Source organism: Leuresthes tenuis, unplaced genomic scaffold (genome assembly GCF_036924035.1).
Source record: "Leuresthes tenuis unplaced genomic scaffold, fLeuTen1.0.hap1 SCAF_18, whole genome shotgun sequence".
Lineage (NCBI taxonomy): Eukaryota > Metazoa > Chordata > Actinopteri > Atheriniformes > Atherinopsidae > Leuresthes > Leuresthes tenuis.
In genome coordinates, this window is record NW_027325372.1 from 14582829 (window position 1) to 14603259 (window position 20431).

General features: G+C 40.4%; 5 protein-coding genes across 6 annotated transcripts in view; 3 read left to right on the top strand and 2 right to left on the bottom strand.

The window, feature by feature from the left end:
• Positions 1 to 14601, bottom strand: part of zcchc17 (zinc finger, CCHC domain containing 17) — a 190822-nt gene extending 176221 nt beyond the window's left edge. The window contains exon 1 of the mRNA XM_072371078.1: positions 14591 to 14601. The gene's annotated coding sequence lies outside the window, so the exon portion shown is untranslated. The remainder of the gene's footprint in view (positions 1 to 14590) is intronic.
• On the top strand, positions 11 to 4093 carry cd164l2 (CD164 sialomucin-like 2). The gene is made up of 7 exons (XM_072370080.1): positions 11 to 89; positions 510 to 596; positions 770 to 862; positions 944 to 985; positions 1173 to 1332; positions 3067 to 3072; positions 4030 to 4093. Exons 1-7 carry the CDS (start codon positions 11 to 13, stop codon positions 4091 to 4093), a joined length of 531 nt encoding a protein of 176 aa, XP_072226181.1.
• Positions 4038 to 16002, top strand: sytl1 (synaptotagmin-like 1). Of its 2 annotated transcripts, none has more exons than XM_072371074.1 (15): positions 4038 to 4230; positions 6254 to 6380; positions 7134 to 7285; positions 7395 to 7506; positions 7598 to 7643; positions 7737 to 7773; positions 7848 to 7888; positions 8786 to 8905; positions 9028 to 9194; positions 9284 to 9386; positions 9612 to 9773; positions 10127 to 10205; positions 10297 to 10396; positions 11719 to 11924; positions 14618 to 16002. In XM_072371074.1, the coding sequence occupies exons 2-15, from the start codon at positions 6256 to 6258 to the stop codon at positions 14758 to 14760; spliced, it is 1593 nt and encodes a 530-aa protein (XP_072227175.1). In that variant the 5' UTR covers positions 4038 to 4230; positions 6254 to 6255; the 3' UTR covers positions 14761 to 16002. The 2 variants fall into 2 exon arrangements, with proteins under 2 accessions (XP_072227175.1, XP_072227176.1); XM_072371075.1 differs by lacking the exon at positions 4038 to 4230 and adding an exon at positions 4353 to 4415.
• Positions 16003 to 16461: 459 nt separating this feature from the next.
• Positions 16462 to 18322, top strand: clxn (calaxin). Its single transcript, XM_072370183.1, has 6 exons — positions 16462 to 16599; positions 16735 to 16893; positions 17484 to 17588; positions 17698 to 17849; positions 18030 to 18134; positions 18223 to 18322. The coding sequence occupies exons 1-6, from the start codon at positions 16500 to 16502 to the stop codon at positions 18268 to 18270; spliced, it is 669 nt and encodes a 222-aa protein (XP_072226284.1). The 5' UTR covers positions 16462 to 16499; the 3' UTR covers positions 18271 to 18322.
• A 59-nt stretch (positions 18323 to 18381) lies between these two features.
• Positions 18382 to 20318, bottom strand: rbm48 (RNA binding motif protein 48). Its single transcript, XM_072370182.1, has 5 exons — positions 20171 to 20318; positions 19777 to 19967; positions 19550 to 19695; positions 18577 to 19133; positions 18382 to 18471 (listed from the first exon to the last, which is right to left on the bottom strand). Exons 1-5 carry the CDS (start codon positions 20297 to 20299, stop codon positions 18409 to 18411), a joined length of 1086 nt encoding a protein of 361 aa, XP_072226283.1. The 5' UTR covers positions 20300 to 20318; the 3' UTR covers positions 18382 to 18408.
• Between the last annotated feature and the right edge of the window lie 113 nt (positions 20319 to 20431).

A 20431-nucleotide genomic window follows, 5' to 3' on the forward strand; every position in this document is an offset into this window, starting at 1 on the left:
GGCTGTCAGAATGCAACATTTGGTCCCGAGGGTCCTCTGCTCGACTCTGCTGCTTCTAGCAGTGGTTCCCTTTGTGTACTCACAGTCAGGTAATATTCTGTGCATGACTTATTTTTATTGTTATACTGTTAGACCTTCTCAGTGGATTTGGTTTTGGTCTTTCTTTCACCATCCTTCGCTTCTTATATCCATGGCAGTCAGATCTGATCTGCTTTTATTGTCTTTCCTTACTCATATCCCTCTTCTCAGTTACAGTGAAGGTGGTTCATCCTCTATTGTTTCTAACAAACTGACTTAAGTAAAAGAAAAATGAAGAAATGATAATTAAGGAGAATCTACCATCACTTCTTTGGCATTACACAGTTTGCCATTTCTGACCTTGTCCAGATTGTTAGGAAGTCCTGCAATGTTGAAGCAGTTAAAATGTATCAGTGGCAGGATAATCCTGCATTAATGACTTGGGTTTGACTGACAGTGACAAACGACTGCCAATTTTATTCCTCCTACAGATTGTTCTCAAGCTGAATCATGTGACCTTTGTGTTGGAGACTCCATGCTTAACCTGACAGGCTGCGTTTGGAGACTTTGCCCAAATGGTGACACACACACACATACGCAGACGGGCACAATAACACACACCCCTGACCTCTGATAGTAATTCAATCATCGGAGCTGCTGTAACATTAGCTCCCCTCATTTGTACAAGATGACTGAATTATTCATCATGCCAGGAAAGCTCACACCAGAATGCCTCTTCTACTTGTTCCAGGCAATGATACGGGTGCGTGTGTGACTGATCAGGGAGATTCTGCAGACAGTGGCATGAACTGTAGCTGGACCAGAGTGCCAGAATTGTGCATAGGTACTAACCAACGCACACAAAAATTGACCTGAAGTGTTTGTCAGCCTCCTCAGTAACTCTATTACATATTTCATTTCCCAGTTGTAGAAACTGTTGCTGTGGGCGGAGGTGAAGGTGACTCAGGTAAATTGGATCAGTAGTGCCTCAGCACCCCTTTAACAATCCTCCCTCCCTCCCTCCTTTCTCTTTTGCGTCAAACAGTTATTATTATGAAAAGAGCTTGGCAACATGTTCCCTGCAAACACTCAGGGCTCTTTGACATGTCTCTTAATTTCATATAATGACAGCAACTCTGTTCTTTTTCCTCAAGGTGATGAAACTAGCACCAAGCCCTCCCCAGAGTTTTCCCAAGCCAAGTTCGACATGTCCAGCTTTATAGGCGGCATCGTACTTGTGCTATGTCTGCAGGCAGGTGGCCTCATCGCTATGCGTCTCCTCAAATCCAAAGAGCAGAGCAGCTATGACCCAATGTGAGTTTGAATATGTAGATGTTAAATAAAAGGAATCTCTCATGTCTGTTTCAGTTGTATTAAGAGAATGCAGCAGCAGCCTCTTGTGGTAGGAATGATTAACAACACAATCTATGCAGTGCAAAGCAGTTTGCCTTCAACATCTCAAGCTTGAATTGTATTTAGAATCTGATCTCAAATGTTGTAAGTCAGTCTGTAATTTAGTTTGTCTTTGCACAGAGAGCAGCCACAGTGAGGACAGGATGCGTGAAGGGCAATAACTCAAGATGGAGGACAGCAGCAGCAGCAGAGTGGTGACTCATCAAGTTATGACGACAAGATTTTCTTTTCTTTTTTTTGCTTCTCTGAGTGCCTGTCACTGTTGGCTTGGTCCCCATGTGTGCCCCACTGGGGTGGGTGTGTTTATAAGAGGACATTTAGCCTAAAAAATGTTCATGTGTTTATATAGGTATTGTTTGTCTTCATAAAGCCTGACAAAAAGAGATCCTCAGCATTGTCAGCCATAGATTTCCAATCAAACCCAACATGAACATAAAACAGCAATTCGTTCACTTACAAACAGTTTGGTTGTTTCAGTTGAGCTGTTTTAGCCTTATGCTGTAAACACTGCAGTAGATCTGTGAGAAAGCATTACATAAACTCAGACTGTAGGTCAGGCAAAGTCACGACAAGTATTTCGACTTCTTTTAAGAACCTAAAAATAGATTCAAATGAGACCCTGGGGCTGTCCAAATTAAAAGAGCACTTCTCTCCTTCATGTGTATTTGATAAGCTTTGTTGTGCTTGACTGAAATAAAAAGTTTAGATATTTACCTACCTTACAGCTGTGCTTGAGAGTGAGTGAACCCTATATATTTAATCTTTATTTCTGCCTAAAATGTTACGTCAGACATCAGTAAATTTCCATATAATACCTAATGTGTGTATAGGGAGAACCCCAACAAACAAATGAAACAAAAACATTAAACCTGACCGGCTCTTTAACAAAGTAAATGTTTGTTTGCTGAGTCAGAGTCGCAAAAATATGTGAAACTTCGCTTTCTGTAGCTGTTGTGCCCCTCTTGATAAGCGATATGCATCTTCTCTTAAGATTTAGTTTTCAGACTAATATCAGTCATTCAACTTGACTGGCATCTTTCAGAATTCATGATTCTATGAAGCTGTCCTGTTCGGGATGCAACGAAACAGGCCCAGACCATGATGCTACTGTGCTTCACATATTGGTTGAAGTTTTTAGTGATGGAAGGCAGTCCCCAGTAGATTTTAGATACCTGTAGTTTTCTTTATGGGGAGCAGTGGCTTTCTCCTCCTTTTCTCTCTCCTTCACATTTGAGAAGGGGTTTGTTTTTGTTTGTTTTTTTGCTTAGAAGTGGGTCAGAAAGTATCCCTACTTTTCCAAGGGTTATATGATCTTACTCTTTTTTTTCCATTTGACGACAATTAGTCAGACTGTGGTTTAGTGGAGTCCAAAATATGTAAAGATGGTTTTGTAACCTTTTCGAGTCTGATTAGCATTAAAAATCTCCTTTGTTCATGCCATTATAAACTCCCTCTACAATTTGTTGTGAAGATCAGCTATAATAGTAATATTTATCTAAAGAGGGCTCCTACTCACATCTGACCGATGTTAATTTCACCGTATTTATGCAGAAATACAGACTAAATTTTTAAGCTGGGCTGTTTGTTTATATCATATGATAGCTGTCTTTATCTCATCTTCTCTTTGCCTTTCAGGATTCAGTGAGTCTGCTCACCTTTGTTGGTAGGGTTTCATACTTCCTAAAGACATCTAGTATGACTACAAAGATACACTGCTTTGGTGTGGGTTTCATTATCAGTTTTTTTTTTATAAACCTGTCATGCAAAGGAGTTCTGTTTTGATTGCTCACGTTTATGTATTAGTAATGTAATAGTCCAAAGAAATGTATTCCTGTGTACTGATGTTACGGATGGTTATGCTGAGTAAGATAAAGTGTTTGATTCTTTTTTTGTGTGAGTGATGTTGTTAGATTTTCTGAATAAATTTGGTTCAGTGGGTGTCATGCTGCTGTTCTCTTGTATGTAAGTCAGATGCAGACTAATTACTAATTGCAGGGATCATATAGTATGTGCTAATGTTTGCCCATACCATCAGAGGGAGTGAACTTAATCTGATGTAATCTGCAGTCTGACTGCCTGTATCTACCTTTCTTGCCCCCCCCCCCCCCCCCCCCTTCATATGATTGCTCAGACAGACAATTGATGGAGGCCTATGGAGGACCAGAAGCACTGCTGGTGTGCCAGAACCTACAGGCTTGAATAAACCCACACAAAAAGGTCCTCCCCAATTGAGTAGACAGTGGCTGTCACCCAAGTCTGTTGACAAAGGACAGGGCTGAATATAAGCCCCTGAATCCACCCTCCCCCTACACACAAACACATTCCCACTGAGTGAAAAGATCCAGAGTGAAAAGTCCAACACACTCACGAATTTGTTGAAGCTACCGCTTTTTATTTCTTTCCCTTTCCCCCGCGCGCGTGTGTACAGTGGTTTACATTCAGTGTGTTTAACAGGTGTGGACAGGGACAAGGAAGTTTGTTACATCCCACCTCCACCCTGCTATTTGGTGAAACATCCGTGTGCGTGAGTCACAGTTAAATGCACCTTTTCAGAGTGGCACACACACACACACGCTCTGCAACTCTCCATGTCTGTAGTTTTGTGTTTGCTCTCACGCTGCGCTGCCAGCAGAGTGCTGCTCCTATGCGGACTGACTGTTGAGGGCGTGTTCGCTCGGTTTACACAGCACACGAACGTCACACACACACACATACACACACCCACAGGCACTAAACGCACTCAGGAGAACTTTTCACCAAACTTTTCACAGATGGAACGGGCGGAAGCCGTCATGTGAGGTAATACGCGTTTCTTGTGTGTTTTATGTTTATTTGCGTGCGTTTTATGCGTTCGGCGAAGAGAGAAGTTAACTGAGGAAACTGTGGTGACAGGTGTCTTCGCTCACGCGGTGTTCCTGATGAGGAAAGTGCCTCATGGGCCTGTTTTTCCTGAAACGAGATTTCATGCAGATGAAACTGACATGGTGAGAGTTCAGACAAGCCAAATAAGAAATATGTCGGAACTAGATAGGGAATATTAGTAGTACTTTATCTTAAAAAAAGAACAGCAAAGGAAAAAAATAGAGATATGTCACAGCAAAAATGAAGACATGAATGGCATAATGTACTATACACAAAAGTAGTATCACTTTTTTTGGTCGTTTTATAGCATTTGCGAAAACTGGTGCACGCATCGCATATTGATCATGTTGTCCGAACAAACCGCTTTGCGCATGCGTTCCTTTCAGAAACATAACAAACCTCAAGGGCATAAAAAAGTGGTGCAACAGGCTACATTGCATACCTTTTACTATAATCCCCCTTCTCCCCCGTTGTTCTATATTAGGTCAGTTAATAAACTACGTTGTAAACCTTTAAGTTTAAGTTGTAGTCTTTCCTCATCTCTTCCATTCATGTATACAGCAACTGACAGATGCACATGTTCAAGGATTTTGTAACCCTAAGAAGGTGTTGTAGCTTCCAGCCTTAGGCCTTGGTGGATGGTGGATTTCTTTTATTTTTTGCATGTATTTTCTAGGACACTCCTCTTACCTTTGATAGTTCCGTGTGAAGAAGTGAACAGCTACTGCTTCAGACCTTTAAAATTGTTCAGTTGAAACAATCTGTGACAGAGGAACGACATTATGGTGGAGTTAAATTTAAGTGGGCACGGAGCCGTGGGCACACATGTGTCAGCATTCCCCTACTTTTCCAAAGAAGACTGAGACACCCTGAAAAACAAAAAGACTCTTGATGCAGCTTGGAGGTGGGAAGTGAGTTGTCCCATCATTTGCTACTTCTGCGTGTTTGATGATATGCTAAAGGGCACAAAAGAAGCCATTACTTTTTATTTTTGTTAGATTGAAAATAACAAAAGAATGAATAAGAACGTGCATTTATTATTTTACACTGCATTTGGGGGAATAATGTAAAATATAGGGGTCAGGGTTCTGAGTTGAGTATTTGAGTTCTTGTGGTATTTTGATACATCCAGGTGAGCGAATGGACATTTAGAGTTACCAGCTGCCAATGAATGTAGCAGAATCAATTTGGAGTTGTGTTGTGTGTCTCTGGTTGTATTTTAACTACAGATTTATAATTTGGTGTCACTTTGTGCACATTTTGCATATCTTTCTGGTTGTTTGTTTGGAGCTAGTCTAATTTACATTATTTTACATGTCTTTGTGGTCTTTTTGTGCCCTTATTGGTGTTTTACATCTCTTGATTGCTTTTCTTTGCTTTGCAGCCATTTTGCATGTATTTGATCTCATTTCGCTTTACATTTAAGTTGTTTTGCATCATATCATCAATTGTTTTGTGTCATATTTAGGTAATTGTTTTGTTTAAAAACTTGGTGGCCATTTATGTCTTTTTTTTTAATCTCTTGGTCCTTTTGTGTTCCATTTAGATAATTTTTCTTTGTGTTTTGCCTCTTGGTCTCTTTCAAGTTATTCTACATATTTTTGATTCACATCTGTTGTGATTGTTTTGCTTCTCATTTCTGGAGAACTATTTCTGGCACCGCCAGACTCCTTGGCTCTTCTGGCCCTGTTGTCAGTGGGCCCATCAAGTCAGAGAGATTGAAGCACTTGTTTGCAAACAAAATGTTCTACTGAACTATGTCAAATGTTAAATCTTCCAACAGGACCTTGCAACAACTGCAATCTAATGATAGACATGGCATAGATTTAAATGTTTTTAAAATTTTTCATAATAAAATGATTATGTATTGCATATTTTTTATCTTCCACACCTTAAACAATACAAGCAGGACACTGTGTGGCTCTTATTTGTTTAAGGATAACACTCACTTCTCTCTCAGGAATGGAGGGGGAGCGGCTTGACTCATCTCTTGACCTGAGCCACCTGACGGAGGACGAGCAGTCCTCCATCCTGGAGGTCTTACAGCGTGACTCGGAGTTACGTAATCGGGATGAAGGACGTGTAAGGTCAGTCTGTGGTGACTAAAACAACCACTTTTGTTCATTTGGTAATGTTTACATACAGTGGATAACTTCATTGGAAAACCAGCATAAAATGTCTCAGTTAGATGTGTGTTCAGTGTCATCCTTCAGCTTCTTTAGCCCTTTTGTTTTTCATTTGTTGGTTTGAAGCTTCGGCAAAGTCAAAGAACTAGAGTTATGTACACTACAGGCTCATTAAAGTCGGATTTTTTGACATTATTTGTTTGATTTAAGTGAACTTTTTAAATGATTTCTACCTACAGAAGAGTTACTATAATTTAAACTCACTGATGTATTTTAGAATGAGTCAATTGGTGCAATTAACACAACAACTTTCTAACCTGATTAATCAATTATTTCTTTTGGTCTATCAAAATCTTGATATATATGAATCCCTTCTTACAAAGATCAAGGTGTGTGTCCCACATCTGCCTGTTTTGTTTGGAAACAGGTGACAGAAAAGCTGTAACGATCAGAACTTGATAGCTGACACTTTTGTTTTTACTAATTAATTGAAATCAAGTATATAATATCGATTACTCTAAAGATTTTTTTGTGATGGTCTCATTTGGCATTCACTTGGCAAAGCCTCCCACCCTCTTTTTCTTTTACACACTGGCTAAAGTTCCGTGAAAGAAGTGCAAAACTGTTTCTTTTGTACCCTGTCATCATCCTTCTCAAGAGGAAAAGTGCATTTGACTGTTTTCTGTTTATCTTTGCACCTTGTTGATACCGCAGGATCCTCGAGCAGGCAGAGGCAGATCCAGCGCGGCGGCGCCTCTTGTCTGGGGAATGGTTCAGTGAGGAGTGCAGCAAACGCCATCGCAAGTGGACTTCGGGCTGCGACCTCATCCGCGCGTCCATTCGCCACAGGAAGACAAAGAGCAGAGGTCAGTCCTCAGTTAGTGCAGCTCGACCATTATCTGCCTGTGGTGCTGTTTTTGCTGCTGCTGTAGGGAGATCTCAGTGATGGTTCTCTGGTTGTTGCCACGGAAACAGATGTGTCCCTGAATGAACTTTTCAATGGAGACAGAGAAGAAACCTCCTTGAACGGCACCTCTCCTGAAGCGACGGGAAGACTGAAGGACAGCAAGGAGGAGAAGAGCGGAGGGTTAGTGAGGGTGTCTGTCAGAAATGAAATGAAATGATTGGATGTAACATTTGTGTTTAGAAGAATTTTCAGTTTCTGATTGTGTTTTCAGGAGTGATGGAAGTTTGAAATCCAAAATAACAAGTCCTGTAGCGCAGGTGCGTATGCTTAGAAGGCTTGTTTCTGTTTTCCATACTTGAAAACGGGTTGATATCAAAATCTACATATCAATAAATGATCATCATTTACAGAGTCTCCAACGTAGAAGGAGTTCCTCGTCATCAAAAGGTAAGGAAGTTTGTCGCTCACTTTCTCTCCCTCAGAGTTAAAGTCTCATCATTAACTTGTCATTCTGCTCGTAGAAGGCGAAAGGAGAAGTAACGGCCACTCAGAGGAACCTGAGGTGACTATAACGCACACCAACACCCACACCCACAGATTACTCTGACTAGTGGTAAAAAGTAAACACTGTTGAGCTAGCCAGTATTCCATCTTCCATTCACAGTGACTGAGTCATTATTTGACATCATGTGAAGCTAAAATTCAAATATTGAAAAAAGGATGATATCCATACAGTTGCTCCAAAAATTTCTCAGTGACTCCCTCACTCTGGAGTAGAAGTATTTATTTATTTATTTTTTTGAAAATTATTTTATAGACATTTGTAAAGCTAACAGTGTGGCAAGTTTGCCTTTATTTGAACACGTTTAGTCACTGTTTTGGAGATTTAATTGATTGGACATAGTTTTGTAGTGAACATGCCTGTGTATGTAAAGGTCCCACATGTCACAGGTCTTGTTGGGGCAAAAAGTAAGATAGATGGAACTCTGTCTAGACGTCTGTGATGAAATGTTTGCTCCTTGCACGATGCCTGTTGAACACCAAGTACTGATGGTTCAGGTGCTTCTCATCCAGTATGTTGGACCTTGGGAGCATCGTGTTGAAAAAAACCGATGAGCCAGCCAAGTCAAAAAGGGCAGCAGATTCTCTCAAGAGGACTCACTACTGTAATTGCTATCACATGGTAACACAGAATTAAAATATGGGTCTGAAAACTTCAAGATTTCATATTTCTCCTTTGACAGTGTCGGAACGTGCACTTTTGAAATTGTAAGATTGATGCTAAAAATGCCGATTTCATCATTATAAGATTAATTTAAATCAACAAATGCAAAATTGAAGGGCTCTGAATAGTTCATGAAATGACTGTGTATACCAGTTAATGAAATAAAAGGTTCACTGTGACTAAGCACAACCCTGCGTATAAGAACTGTGAGCACGTCTATGTGTGTGTGTTTAGGAGGACTCGACTGTCTTTCACAACGGGGACTCTGACTCTCTGAGCAGCTGCCTCACAGAACCAGATCCAGCCTCTCTGAAAACCAGCAGCTCCACCAGCAGCCTTCATTCGGGCTACATGGTATACACGCACACACACACACACACACACATCTGATTAATTAGCTATCCAGCGAGGCAAGATGACTCAGCTCAGGACAATGACGCAGTAGCTGATCTTTGTTCTGCGTGTGTGTGTTATAGCTCAGTGGAAGCATGATGAGTCTGTTCAGCTCGGGGGATTTTGGAGTGGTAGAGGTGAGGGGCCGCATCCAGTACTCATTGGTTTATGACTCTCACAAGGAGGAGCTCCAAGTTAAAGTATATCGCTGCGAGGACATCGCTTCAGCACGCAAGAACCGCTCTGACCCGTAAGTGAATGTTTGCTCATATGAATATGTACTGAATCAGTTGTCAGACTCCAAATCGATGAAACAACGCATGTGTGTGTTCTTCGCAGATATGTAAAGACCTATCTCTTGCCAGACAAGTCAAATCACAGTAAGAAGAAGACATCAGTGCAAAAGAAGACACTTAACCCAGTCTATGATCAGACGCTCAGAGTAAGACACTCTCATTTACATGTTACATAAAGATGCAGCAGTTACAGTCCCACATCTCCCATTTGTCCCTCATTTCTCTTCCTTGCGGCCCAAAACATGCACCACAATTGTTAAACATACAGCATGATGACACTTGTGATATGTTTTCTTTGCCATGTCCTGTTTATCTTTGTGCTGCACTAGCGCTGTCCCTTCTGCTAACTGTTTGGGATTATGCTCTTTCAGTATAAAGTACGTACTGGGGAGCTTCGCAGTCGGACTTTGAACCTCTCTGTGTGGCATGCCGAGCCCCTGGGGAGGAATGTGTTCCTGGGGGAGGTGGAGGTGGCTCTGGGGCTCTGGGACTGGACTTGCACACAGCCGCTGTGGCAGGACCTGCAGCCAAGGGTAGGAGAAAAAATAAATATAATGTGTCGCATGCAAATAAACCCTCATGCAGTAACACAAGCCAATATCTGTGTTTGAGAACTCCCAGATGAATAATTACCTAACCAAATTTGTTTAGCATCTGAGTGTCTGTGTAATAGAACTTTTGGCAGGTTTGTTGGAGACACAGAATCTAGTAGGAGTGTGTCTTGTGTCAGGGAGAGCTGCAGGGAGAGGAAGACATGCTGTGAATTTCAACTAAGGGTTTTATGTAACCCTAATCTCGCCCAGCTTTCACACGTACGCCTCTTTACCCCTCGCTTTCTTTTTCTTTGTATTTTTTTTCTGACTTCATCTTTTTATTGTTTGCACAGGTTTATCTGAGTCCAGACTCAATAAGCAGTCGAGGGAACATCATGCTCTCCATTAAATTCATTCCAGAAGGATTTGAAGGTGAGCAGAATATGGACATGCAAGTCGCACCTCATTACCACGATCACACGAGTCTCATACATTGTACACATTTTGTGATGTGTGTGTACAGGCGGAGGTATGCCTCTGACAGGAGAGGTTCACATATGGCTTCGGGAGGCTCACGGTCTCCTTACCAACAAAGGAGGCGCTATAGACTCCTTCGTTAGAAGGTGCGTGTCAGCTCTGCAACATGTTTTCCGATCCGTTCTTAACAGAATGACACGTAATCAGTTAATCATAAGCAGTTAACATGTTCATCGAATTTCATTATGGTCACTGGTGAAAATATGTGCAAAATGGTTTCAACAGAGAAAGCTTTTCAGTAAAAAAATAAAATATATATATATTGTTTATCTATCTATCTATCTATCTATCTATCTATCTATCTATCTATCTATCTATCTATCTATCTATCTATCTATCTATCTATCTATCTATCTATCTATCTATCTATCTATCTATCTATCTATCTATCTATCTATCTATCTATCTATCTATCTATCTATCTATCTATCTATCTATCTATCTATCTATCTATCTATCTATCTATCTATCTATCTATCTATCTATCTATCTATCTATCTATCTATCTATCTATCTATCTATCTATCTATCTATCTATCTATCTATCTATCTATCTATCTATCTATCTATCTATCTATCTATCTATCTATCTATCTATCTATCTATCTATCTATCTATCTATCTATCTATCTATCTATCTATCTATCTATCTATCTATCTATCTATCTATCTATCTATCTATCTATCTATCTATCTATCTATCTATCTATCTATCTATCTATCTATCTATCTATCTATCTATCTATCTATCTATCTATCTATCTATCTATCTATCTATCTATCTATCTATCTATCTATCTATCTATCTATCTATCTATCTATCTATCTATCTATCTATCTATCTATCTATCTATCTATCTATCTATCTATCTATCTATCTATCTATCTATCTATCTATCTATCTATCTATCTATCTATCTATCTATCTATCTATCTATCTATCTATCTATCTATCTATCTATCTATCTATCTATCTATCTATCTATCTATCTATCTATCTATCTATCTATCTATCTATCTATCTATCTATCTATCTATCTATCTATCTATCTATCTATCTATCTATCTATCTATCTATCTATCTATCTATCTATCTATCTATCTATCTATCTATCTATCTATCTATCTATCTATCTATCTATCTATCTATCTATCTATCTATCTATCTATCTATCTATCTATCTATCTATCTATCTATCTATCTATCTATCTATCTATCTATCTATCTATCTATCTATCTATCTATCTATCTATCTATCTATCTATCTATCTATCTATCTATCTATCTATCTATCTATCTATCTATCTATCTATCTATCTATCTATCTATCTATCTATCTATCTATCTATCTATCTATCTATCTATCTATCTATCTATCTATCTAATTATGCTTCACACCTCCACAAGCTACATACTTCCAGATGCAAGTCGACAGAGTTGTCAGAAGACACGTGTGGTGAAACGCTCCATCAGTCCTACCTACAACCACACCATGGTCTATGACGGCTTCCACACCAGCGACCTGAAGGAGGCCTGCGCCGAGCTCACTGTTTGGCAGCGTGAGGGGTTAAAGGTGCACATCCTGGGAGGGATTCGTCTGAGCTGTGGAACTGGTGAGAATCTCTATGAAGAAATATCATAACGGTTGTAAATTTGCATCAGAAAAGAACAGCTGTTTCCACATGATTCGGCTCTTATTGAAGTGGCAGAGAAAACTAGTGCAAATGCACAAATCCATTAAGGCCTCATTTTCTGTCACACGGGTTATGATCTCATCGAGTACTAATCTGCATGGTCACTGTTGTAATGTTATGGTTAGTCTTTGAAAGGCATAGAAGCTGAAACACCAGTTGATAGACATGTACTTCACACTGAACATCTAAAAGGTGATTCAAGGAACATTTGCCAACGATTGGCCTAAATATTGTGATGACTTTCTCATTAATCTGTGACATTGAAAAGTTGCAAGACTGGTCAGTTATAGGGAGCTTTCTGTGAATAGGACAGGAAGCCAATGCTGTAAGAGCCATAAGTGATTGGGGACAAAATGTGCTCCAGTCTTTAGAGTAACCAGCTTTATTTGCTCAGAGAACATATTCTTATCTTGTACCTCATCTAGCCCATGAGTTATTTTTGGAATAACTTATGCTTGTCATTGTTTTCTATGAGTCTGGGTGTCTGGTAATGTAATATCGCACCTTTTTTTTTCTTTCTTGCTAAGGTTGTGGTTCAAGATGCGATGAAATGTCATAGGTGACATTATGTTTGCTGGAGGGTTGCTTTTTTTGTGTGTCCGGGAAGCGGTTGCAGCCTGTCTTATTTTATGATCAGCTTTGTCGACAGGGTCATAAACACAGTTGAATGTTTCCCCTGCAGGGGTGTTCAGGAGTTGTCTGCTGACCGCATTTCAGTCGAGTCATTCACTTTGGTTACATTTTGTGCTGCTGGCATTTCAGACATTTCGGATGGTCTCGTCATCAGAGCGAGGTCACAGAACAAGTAATTCAATGTCTCAGTGTTAATGTGCACTCGCCCCTGCTGGGTTAGGTTTGGCCACACAGGTCGAAAGAGGAAGTAAAGCTGTTTTCTGCAGTGAACTAGTACATGAAGAAATAGGCACAGTTGAAAGTTGCCTTGTCAAAGTATTAAACTCTCAAGAGAAGGTTTGCCGCAATGTTAGCACTTTGTTCTGCTCATTGTTTCTGCTGTTATTGTGGTTGACATGGAACAGATATAGCTCCAGATAAAGCCACTGATAGAAAACCAGTTTCGTCTTGTATGCCTGGGTTAGGGAGATTATGTGACTGCAGTGGTGGTGACAGCTTTGAACTGCTTCTCAGTATCAGGTTTGAGTATTCATGGCCTGTTTCTATAGGCTTTAGGGATTGTTGATCACTTTCAGCTGAATTCTATTTTTCATCTAACACAGTGTTCTCAGTTAGTCAAAAAGGTTATTGCGCCTCAAACCTAAACGAAGAGAAGGGAAATTATATTTGTGTGCACAATTGATAGACGATCATTAGTTTCCTGTTATTGAGCAGCCAAACAAAAAAATATCGGGTCCCTGCTTAGTTGTTTTTTTTAGTTGTTTGTTTTTGCCTCTCAAAAATGTGACAGTATAGCTTCCCTTCTTTCAGTGACTGTAAGTACTTTCAGTAATTCAGTTTGACGTGTTTATGATCACCTTTCACTGAAGCAGAGATGATTACTGATCCAATAAACTGCCACAGCAGAAAAAGTAAGACCAGAGATGCCAGGAAAATGTGGTTTGATTTTATGACGTTTGAAGATTTTGTGTACCTAATTCAAAATGTCAACATATAGTACTGTAGCTAAGGATTAGATATACTGGCGTAACACTCAGCTTGTTGACTGCAATCAGCCCATCAGCAAAAATGATAATGTTAACCAATTTGCTGATATGTATCTGTTGAGTCATGATTGTGTGTCGTGTTGAGCTTCCAAATGCTGTTCAAAGAGGCGTGTCATCTTACCTAGCTGTAGACTAGTTTGAAAAGAGCCCATAAGTCCTCAGTGATATTTAGGTCACTTGAGGCAACACACAGGGCAATTATTATTTGTTGTTATTTAAAGTGCGGAGCACTTGCTTGCGTATGATGGAGTATTTTCCATAATGACTGAATGCGGCAGACTTCTACTGCTGCTTGAAGAAAGTATCTTTCAGTATCAGGAAGAAGAAACAGGTTTGGGAGTTGATTTTCATCCACTTCTCTTGCTCCACCTTTGGCAATGGCCTCAAAGTGTGCACATCAGCGATCCATCCGTGCACATTCCCGTTCATCTGGTCCAATGATAGTCTTTTTTCATCAGTGCATCCAAAATCGAATCCTACTTTGTTCTGTTCAAGACCGGCCAACAACAAAAGGTCTGTTCAGTAATGACACCTTCCTTAAGTGCTTCATCCATCTGAAAGTATTTTTATGATTCTAACCAGAGGTAATGTACAGTAAGAGTAATGCACACCTTAATAGGTTTGAATAATGTTTAGGCCAAATCTGTTGTCATTACACAAATACAAATCACCTCAAAATATTTCACAATCAGGTTTATATAGTTTTTAGTTGGAAAGTGTGCGTGAAAATAACAACATCACAGCACTCATTTGCCTAATAATTGTCCATAGACGGTCTTTCAGTGTAACATTGTTTTATACAATAAAAATGTGCATGGACGTATAACAAGGGTGGTCACTTATTATTTTAGGATCGTTTTCATTGCTTTACAAAGACCATCATACCTTAGTGTGTGGTTGTGTGACAGTTGTGTGGATCTTTTTTAATGGCAGGTCAGAGTTATGGAGAAGATGTCAGCTGGATGGACTCCACAGAAGAGGAAGTCACTGTGTGGACCTCCATGATCCAAAACCCAAACCACTGGATCGACACAACACTGCCAATCCGAACTAACCTCACAAAGCGGTCCATGTGATTTACACACCCTCCTCACATCATTGCATTTAGCGTCTATGTCAGTATGATGTTTTTTTTTTTTTTTACCCACAGAGGAGTCAGTAGTGGTGCAATATTTCGACTTTTTTAAATCAGTTGTGTCTGTTTGAAATATTTTCCCTTGTTTGAGTTGAATCTGACGAAAAAGGCACTTGTTATTCATTGTAGTTTATGAACTGAATATCAAACTTAACTGATGAATCACGTGGTGTTCTTATTTATTCATAGGTGTAACACCAAGGAGAAAAAAAAATAGAGAGGCCATTTGGAGCAGAGAAGAACCACAGACACTTGTTTTGAGTTTTAATTGTTTTCTTGCTGTTTCAAACTGTGTTTCAGTCCTTTCAATTGCTTTTTGAGTAAGTAGGGAAAACAGACATAATGCCTTTCTCCCTGACATGTATATTCTTATTATTCAGATAATTGTAATTATTAGATTTCTAACTGTATTGATTGCATTTAACATCATTTGGATGGTTTAGCAGACCACCTTGTGGTCAGACCTTGCACATACACTCTGTACAAGCAAATCACAGAGGGTTTTATGGGGATTCAATGATCAGGAGCTCAAAACGTGAGAACAGAGCCCTGTGATTTCTTTTCTTTTCTTTTATTTCCCTTCTATTACTTCAAAACTATTTTAACATCATGTGTCAACCGTCCAAGTTCTGATGAAAATACAGTTTAGTACAGACGATCAGTGACAGTCTGCAGTTGCACTCCAGCAGATGGCAATGTTAGCATTCTGTCAAGCTGGGTACGAGGTTGGATTTCTGTTAACCCTTGGAATTTTTTTTAATGTCATGTTCCCATATCGTCCATCACGCCAGGTTTTTATATCACTTATGCAACATGTAGGAACCAGGCTAAAGGTTTACTGCAATCATTCAAGCTATCATTGAACTACCGGTTATTTGAACTACCGGTTATTTTACATGTTAATTGTTGTTATTATAAGCATGTAAACAACAGTCATCATTCAGAGCATTTTTCTGTCAACAGCACAGTTTTCTTGAACATTTCTTGACTGTTCTATTTGTTTGCTGAACATACAGCAATGTTATGTTAACTATCTGCTCCTTTAATATGCACATGCTGCTGTTGACTGTTGTTGTTTTATGACTAATTTAAGATTTAGCCAAGGGACAGCTCTTGACATATTACAAACATCGCACATTTACAGTGTACATCATTTTTGCATCCCTGAAAATAAAAATAAAAATAAACAAAGGCTGAACGGATTATTTCAGAGATTGCTCATATTTGAATGGTTGTGAACTCTTATGTTTCTGTGAAGTTTGATGGACTATGATTGCCTTTTGCTGTGAGCGCATACAAGAGGGATCGCAGTATTCACGTTTAAGAGCAGCTTTCAAAGCAAAAGGATTATTTCTCTGGATGGTATTTCACATTTGGCCAGTCATTTTGTGTCATAGTAATAAGAAATACATGGTGTTATTCCCACAATTCCCTCGGGATGTATGTTTCCAAATTTCCAAATTACATCCCCGTTATATTTCGTAAGTTAAAATTGTAACTGGGGGGAAAAATTGTAATTGAGGGTAAAAATGAGATGAAAGCTTTGGCGCCACGGTAAAACGTGTGCGAAATGGTCTGGAAAGCTACAGTTCCCGTGGTAACGCTTTGCGGTTGCCACGGTGACGCCTTGTCAACACCGCCCCCACAACCCGAGGGATCGCATTTAGCAGCGTCTTCTCTATGAAAAATAAAAAAATAAATAAAAAATTGGAAATGTCTGCTATGAATAGAAAGTTGATACAGGCCCTGGCTGAAACCATCTGCAAAAAAGTGGAGCACTGTGAGTATGACGGTTCAACTTGTCTCGCCTAAACTATCCCGAGTTTATCAGCCACACGAGAAGCGTCCGAAAGTTTTGCAGCTACGAAAACACTTCAACATACCAAATGTGAAGGAAATATTTTCTACTTTCTAGTCAATAAGACAGAGACAGAGTGCCTCATCCGGAAGTATAATGTGCTCCTGGGGGAGCAGGTGGACCCTGGCAGAGCAGCACACGGCCTGGAAAGAGGGCGGTTCAGGGGCATACTGCACAACATCTTCGGCATGACCGATGACATGATCATGGATGGAGGTAGAGTGTGCGACTTTGTCTGCCATTTGTCACTGATGCTTTTGGGTAAATCTTTTTTGTCTGACAGACATTCAGCCTCTGGGGGGAACATGTAAAGATTTCACAAATAACCATCAGCCATTAGTTAGGGGCGAGTGTTAAGGTTACATACAGCCGTTTCCAAACCAGTCGAGATGCTGTCAAAACTGTGATTAAAATCAGAATGCATGTAAGATACAGCATATAGATGATGCCATATGTTGAACGTGAGGAATTTAATTGTTTTTGAAAAGTTCATTTTGTGTCTGATGCCACCGAGACAAAAAAAGATGTGAGGAGGGAAACAGGCTGATGTCAGGCTTTGGTTATCACCTGATGGACCATCTCGCTGCTGTTTAGGTTAAAAGGCAACAGGTGGGGAGCACGTTTCTGTGCTTCTTTTCTTAAACAAACATACTGCTGACATGAAACTTATTATGAGGGTCTATTTTTCGAAACAACATCTTATATGTTTTCTTTAAAGCATTTTTAATTTGAATGATATGCTCATGACTGAATTAAAGTGTTTAGATTTAAGACAGTTTCACAGCATGTTTCGATCGCTCCCTCAGTCTTCAGGACGTTTGACAAAGACAATGACAGCTTTATCAGTGTGGAAGAGTGGATCGAGGGACTGTCTGTTTTTCTTCGGGGGACTTTGGATGAAAAAATAAAGTGCAAGTTCTCAATTTTTCATTCTACTCTCTCTCGTATATGCTCTCTCATAAAGACACCTGCCAGTTGGAGCTAATGACCCGTCCTTTTTTTTTTTTTTGCATGGCTCAGACTGCTTTCAAGTGTACGACTTAAATGGAGACAAATTCATCGCCAGAGAGGAGATGTTTCACATGCTGAAGAACAGCCTCATCAGGCAGCCCACAGAGGAGGACCCAGATGAAGGCATCAAAGACCTGGTCGATATCACATTCAAGAAGATGGTGAGCTTTGCTGCTCAGATATATAGTTCTGTTTGCTCTAATAATCTCTTTGGGTCACCACATCAAACCTCCAGGCAAAATTTAAATCACAGTTTGTGTTTTTTTTCCCAGAAGGCGATAAATAATTCTCAGGAGATCATTTAATCAACATTGCCAATGTTTCCGCTTCCTATCCCATAGGACTATGATCACGATGGCAGACTGTCGTTTGAAGACTTTGAAAGGGCAGTAAGAGAGGAGAACTTACTGCTTGAGGCCTTTGGAACCTGCCTCCCCGACTCCGCGGTAATTACAATGTAAAGGCTGCCGACAGCTTTGATGTGCATGTAAGAAATACTTCATTTTAAACCCGGTGTGTTTCTTTGCTTTTCAGAGTACCGAGAAGTTTGAGCAGCTTGTGTTTCAGGAACAACTGGAATAATGAGGAGACTCCATTCACCTGTATTTTTAGACTCAGTCTTTAATAAAAAAAAGAAAATCCATACAAAAGTCAGTTTGTATTGTGATGCGCAATCTATAAACTCTCTGGATGAGACTGCCGTCGAGACAGCTGTCTTAATCATATCCGACGGCGGGGTTTTATCTTTTTCTCTACTGGTTTGTGGTCTGGAACTGCTTCCACCTGAGAGAAGTGATGAAACTCATGTTACTGACATGCACAAAAAAAAAAATGTCATAGTTCTTTTTAAATGGTCATTACTGTAAAAAAATTAAATAATAAGACTACCTGCTTCATTGTGTTCCTGATCTGGCTAACAGTTGTGTTCAATGATTCATCTTCCATGTCCAGTTTAGGTGGTTCCGGTAGTTTTGGTCCAATCAATGGTTCATTTTTTTCTTCGGAAACAGACACCGAGTGTTCTGTCGCCTCTTCCATTTTCCGTTTCCTGTTCTCCAAGTGTGTGGTCCTTGGGACAAATCTGACTGCAGAGGTCTGAGTAGAAGCCGGTCTGTGTTCTGTGCTTTGACCTCTTTGGGTGGTTTGGTTGAAGCTTAAACTCTCTTCCCGCTGCTGTTTTATGTCAGGCAAGGCATTATGTAAAGTCCCCATTCTGTCCTCTGTGGGCACGATACCCTGGGGATTTTGAGGTCCGTAGAAACAATGTTCTCGGGGAGGTAAGGGCAGCAGAGGAAAGCCTGAATAATGGGTGACACCTGAAGTCTCCCTTTTATCGTCTTTATCAGAGGCCTGATTGCGTCTGGCGACAGTCGAGTCTGATGCAACGGTTGCATTTGATGATGTGGGCCCCTCACAAACTCCCTCTTTGTCTTTCTTTTCTCGGGCTTTGCAACAACATAAGAGACAGAGAGAGAGAGAGGACAGTTTAAACAATTAGTTTCCTTGTCTTTTTACGACTTACAAGACAGCAGCTAAAGCAAAAATATCGTCAAAACACAATAATATTCATAAAGTAAAGTATGAAGTATAGGGGAAGCAAAAAACCATGCATAAGCTACATTTTATTTCAAGCAAAGGTACAAAGAACAGAGTCGAATGTAGAATATCTAAATGTACAAAGAATCAATGAAATGATGCTTTGGGATTGACATTTTTGTAAGATGGAGTGCGACTGCTGAGTGAGTGTAAAATGTTAAGCTCCTTCTCCAGGTGCTCGGTGTCAGGACAGCAGTTTCTGATCTACCAGAAATGCGGACATCTTCACAGTACTGTTTTCTGTGAGAGAAAGTGGACCCTATACCTCTATACCAGGCTGTTCTCGCTATGTAACTCCTCCGGTCTTGCAGCTTTAGCCTGGTGTCCTCCACAGTCTCGTACTCCGGGACGTAGCACACGTGCAGCACGCCGCCGTAGAAACTCTTCTCGTCCATGTTACGTTTCGCCGCTCTGAAACAGGGGTCAGCATTTAGCAGGTGTTTTAAGCTTTGCAAGGGATGAACAGTGACCCAGGCAAGTCTCACACTGTACCTGGCACTCGTTAATTTCTGAAACTTGATGAGGTAGACCTCCGTGAACTCCTCGGCGGGATACTCGTCCAGGGGTCTGTACTCCTCCACGGCGCCGTACAGGGCGCACAGCTGGACCAGCTCCGTCATCACCCCGATGGCTGGGACCCCTTGGACCATCAGGTAACGGGACTCTAAATTGATGGTGTACACCTGACAATGCACAACACAGCTTTTCTATCATGTCCATGCAGCACACGACTGTTTTGAGGCGCAATACTAACCACAAGGCAACACTAACACCGCTAACGCTGACGTTATTTGCACGGTGTTATGTACAGTAGAGCCATTCTCTCAGTCCTTAACACACACTTTGCTTTTCCTGCTCATATGTACAGATGAAAGAGTGTTCTCACCTTAACCGCTTTAGCTTTTCTCCCGTCTCTATATTTGGGTCGAGAAATGCACACTCGCCGCTGTTCGTGGTGTTTGTAGACTTCTGGAAGCCTCCAACAGCCGGAGCTTTTGTTGACAGGCGCCGCCATGTTTGTGGAAACGCATTTCCGGCCCACGCATTTCAAAATAAGTGTTCCTTGTATGCGGAGTGGCTTCATGCCCACGTTCAGTGTTATACTTTGAAAATGAACTCGGCCCAACTTCATCTGCTTTGGTCTGGT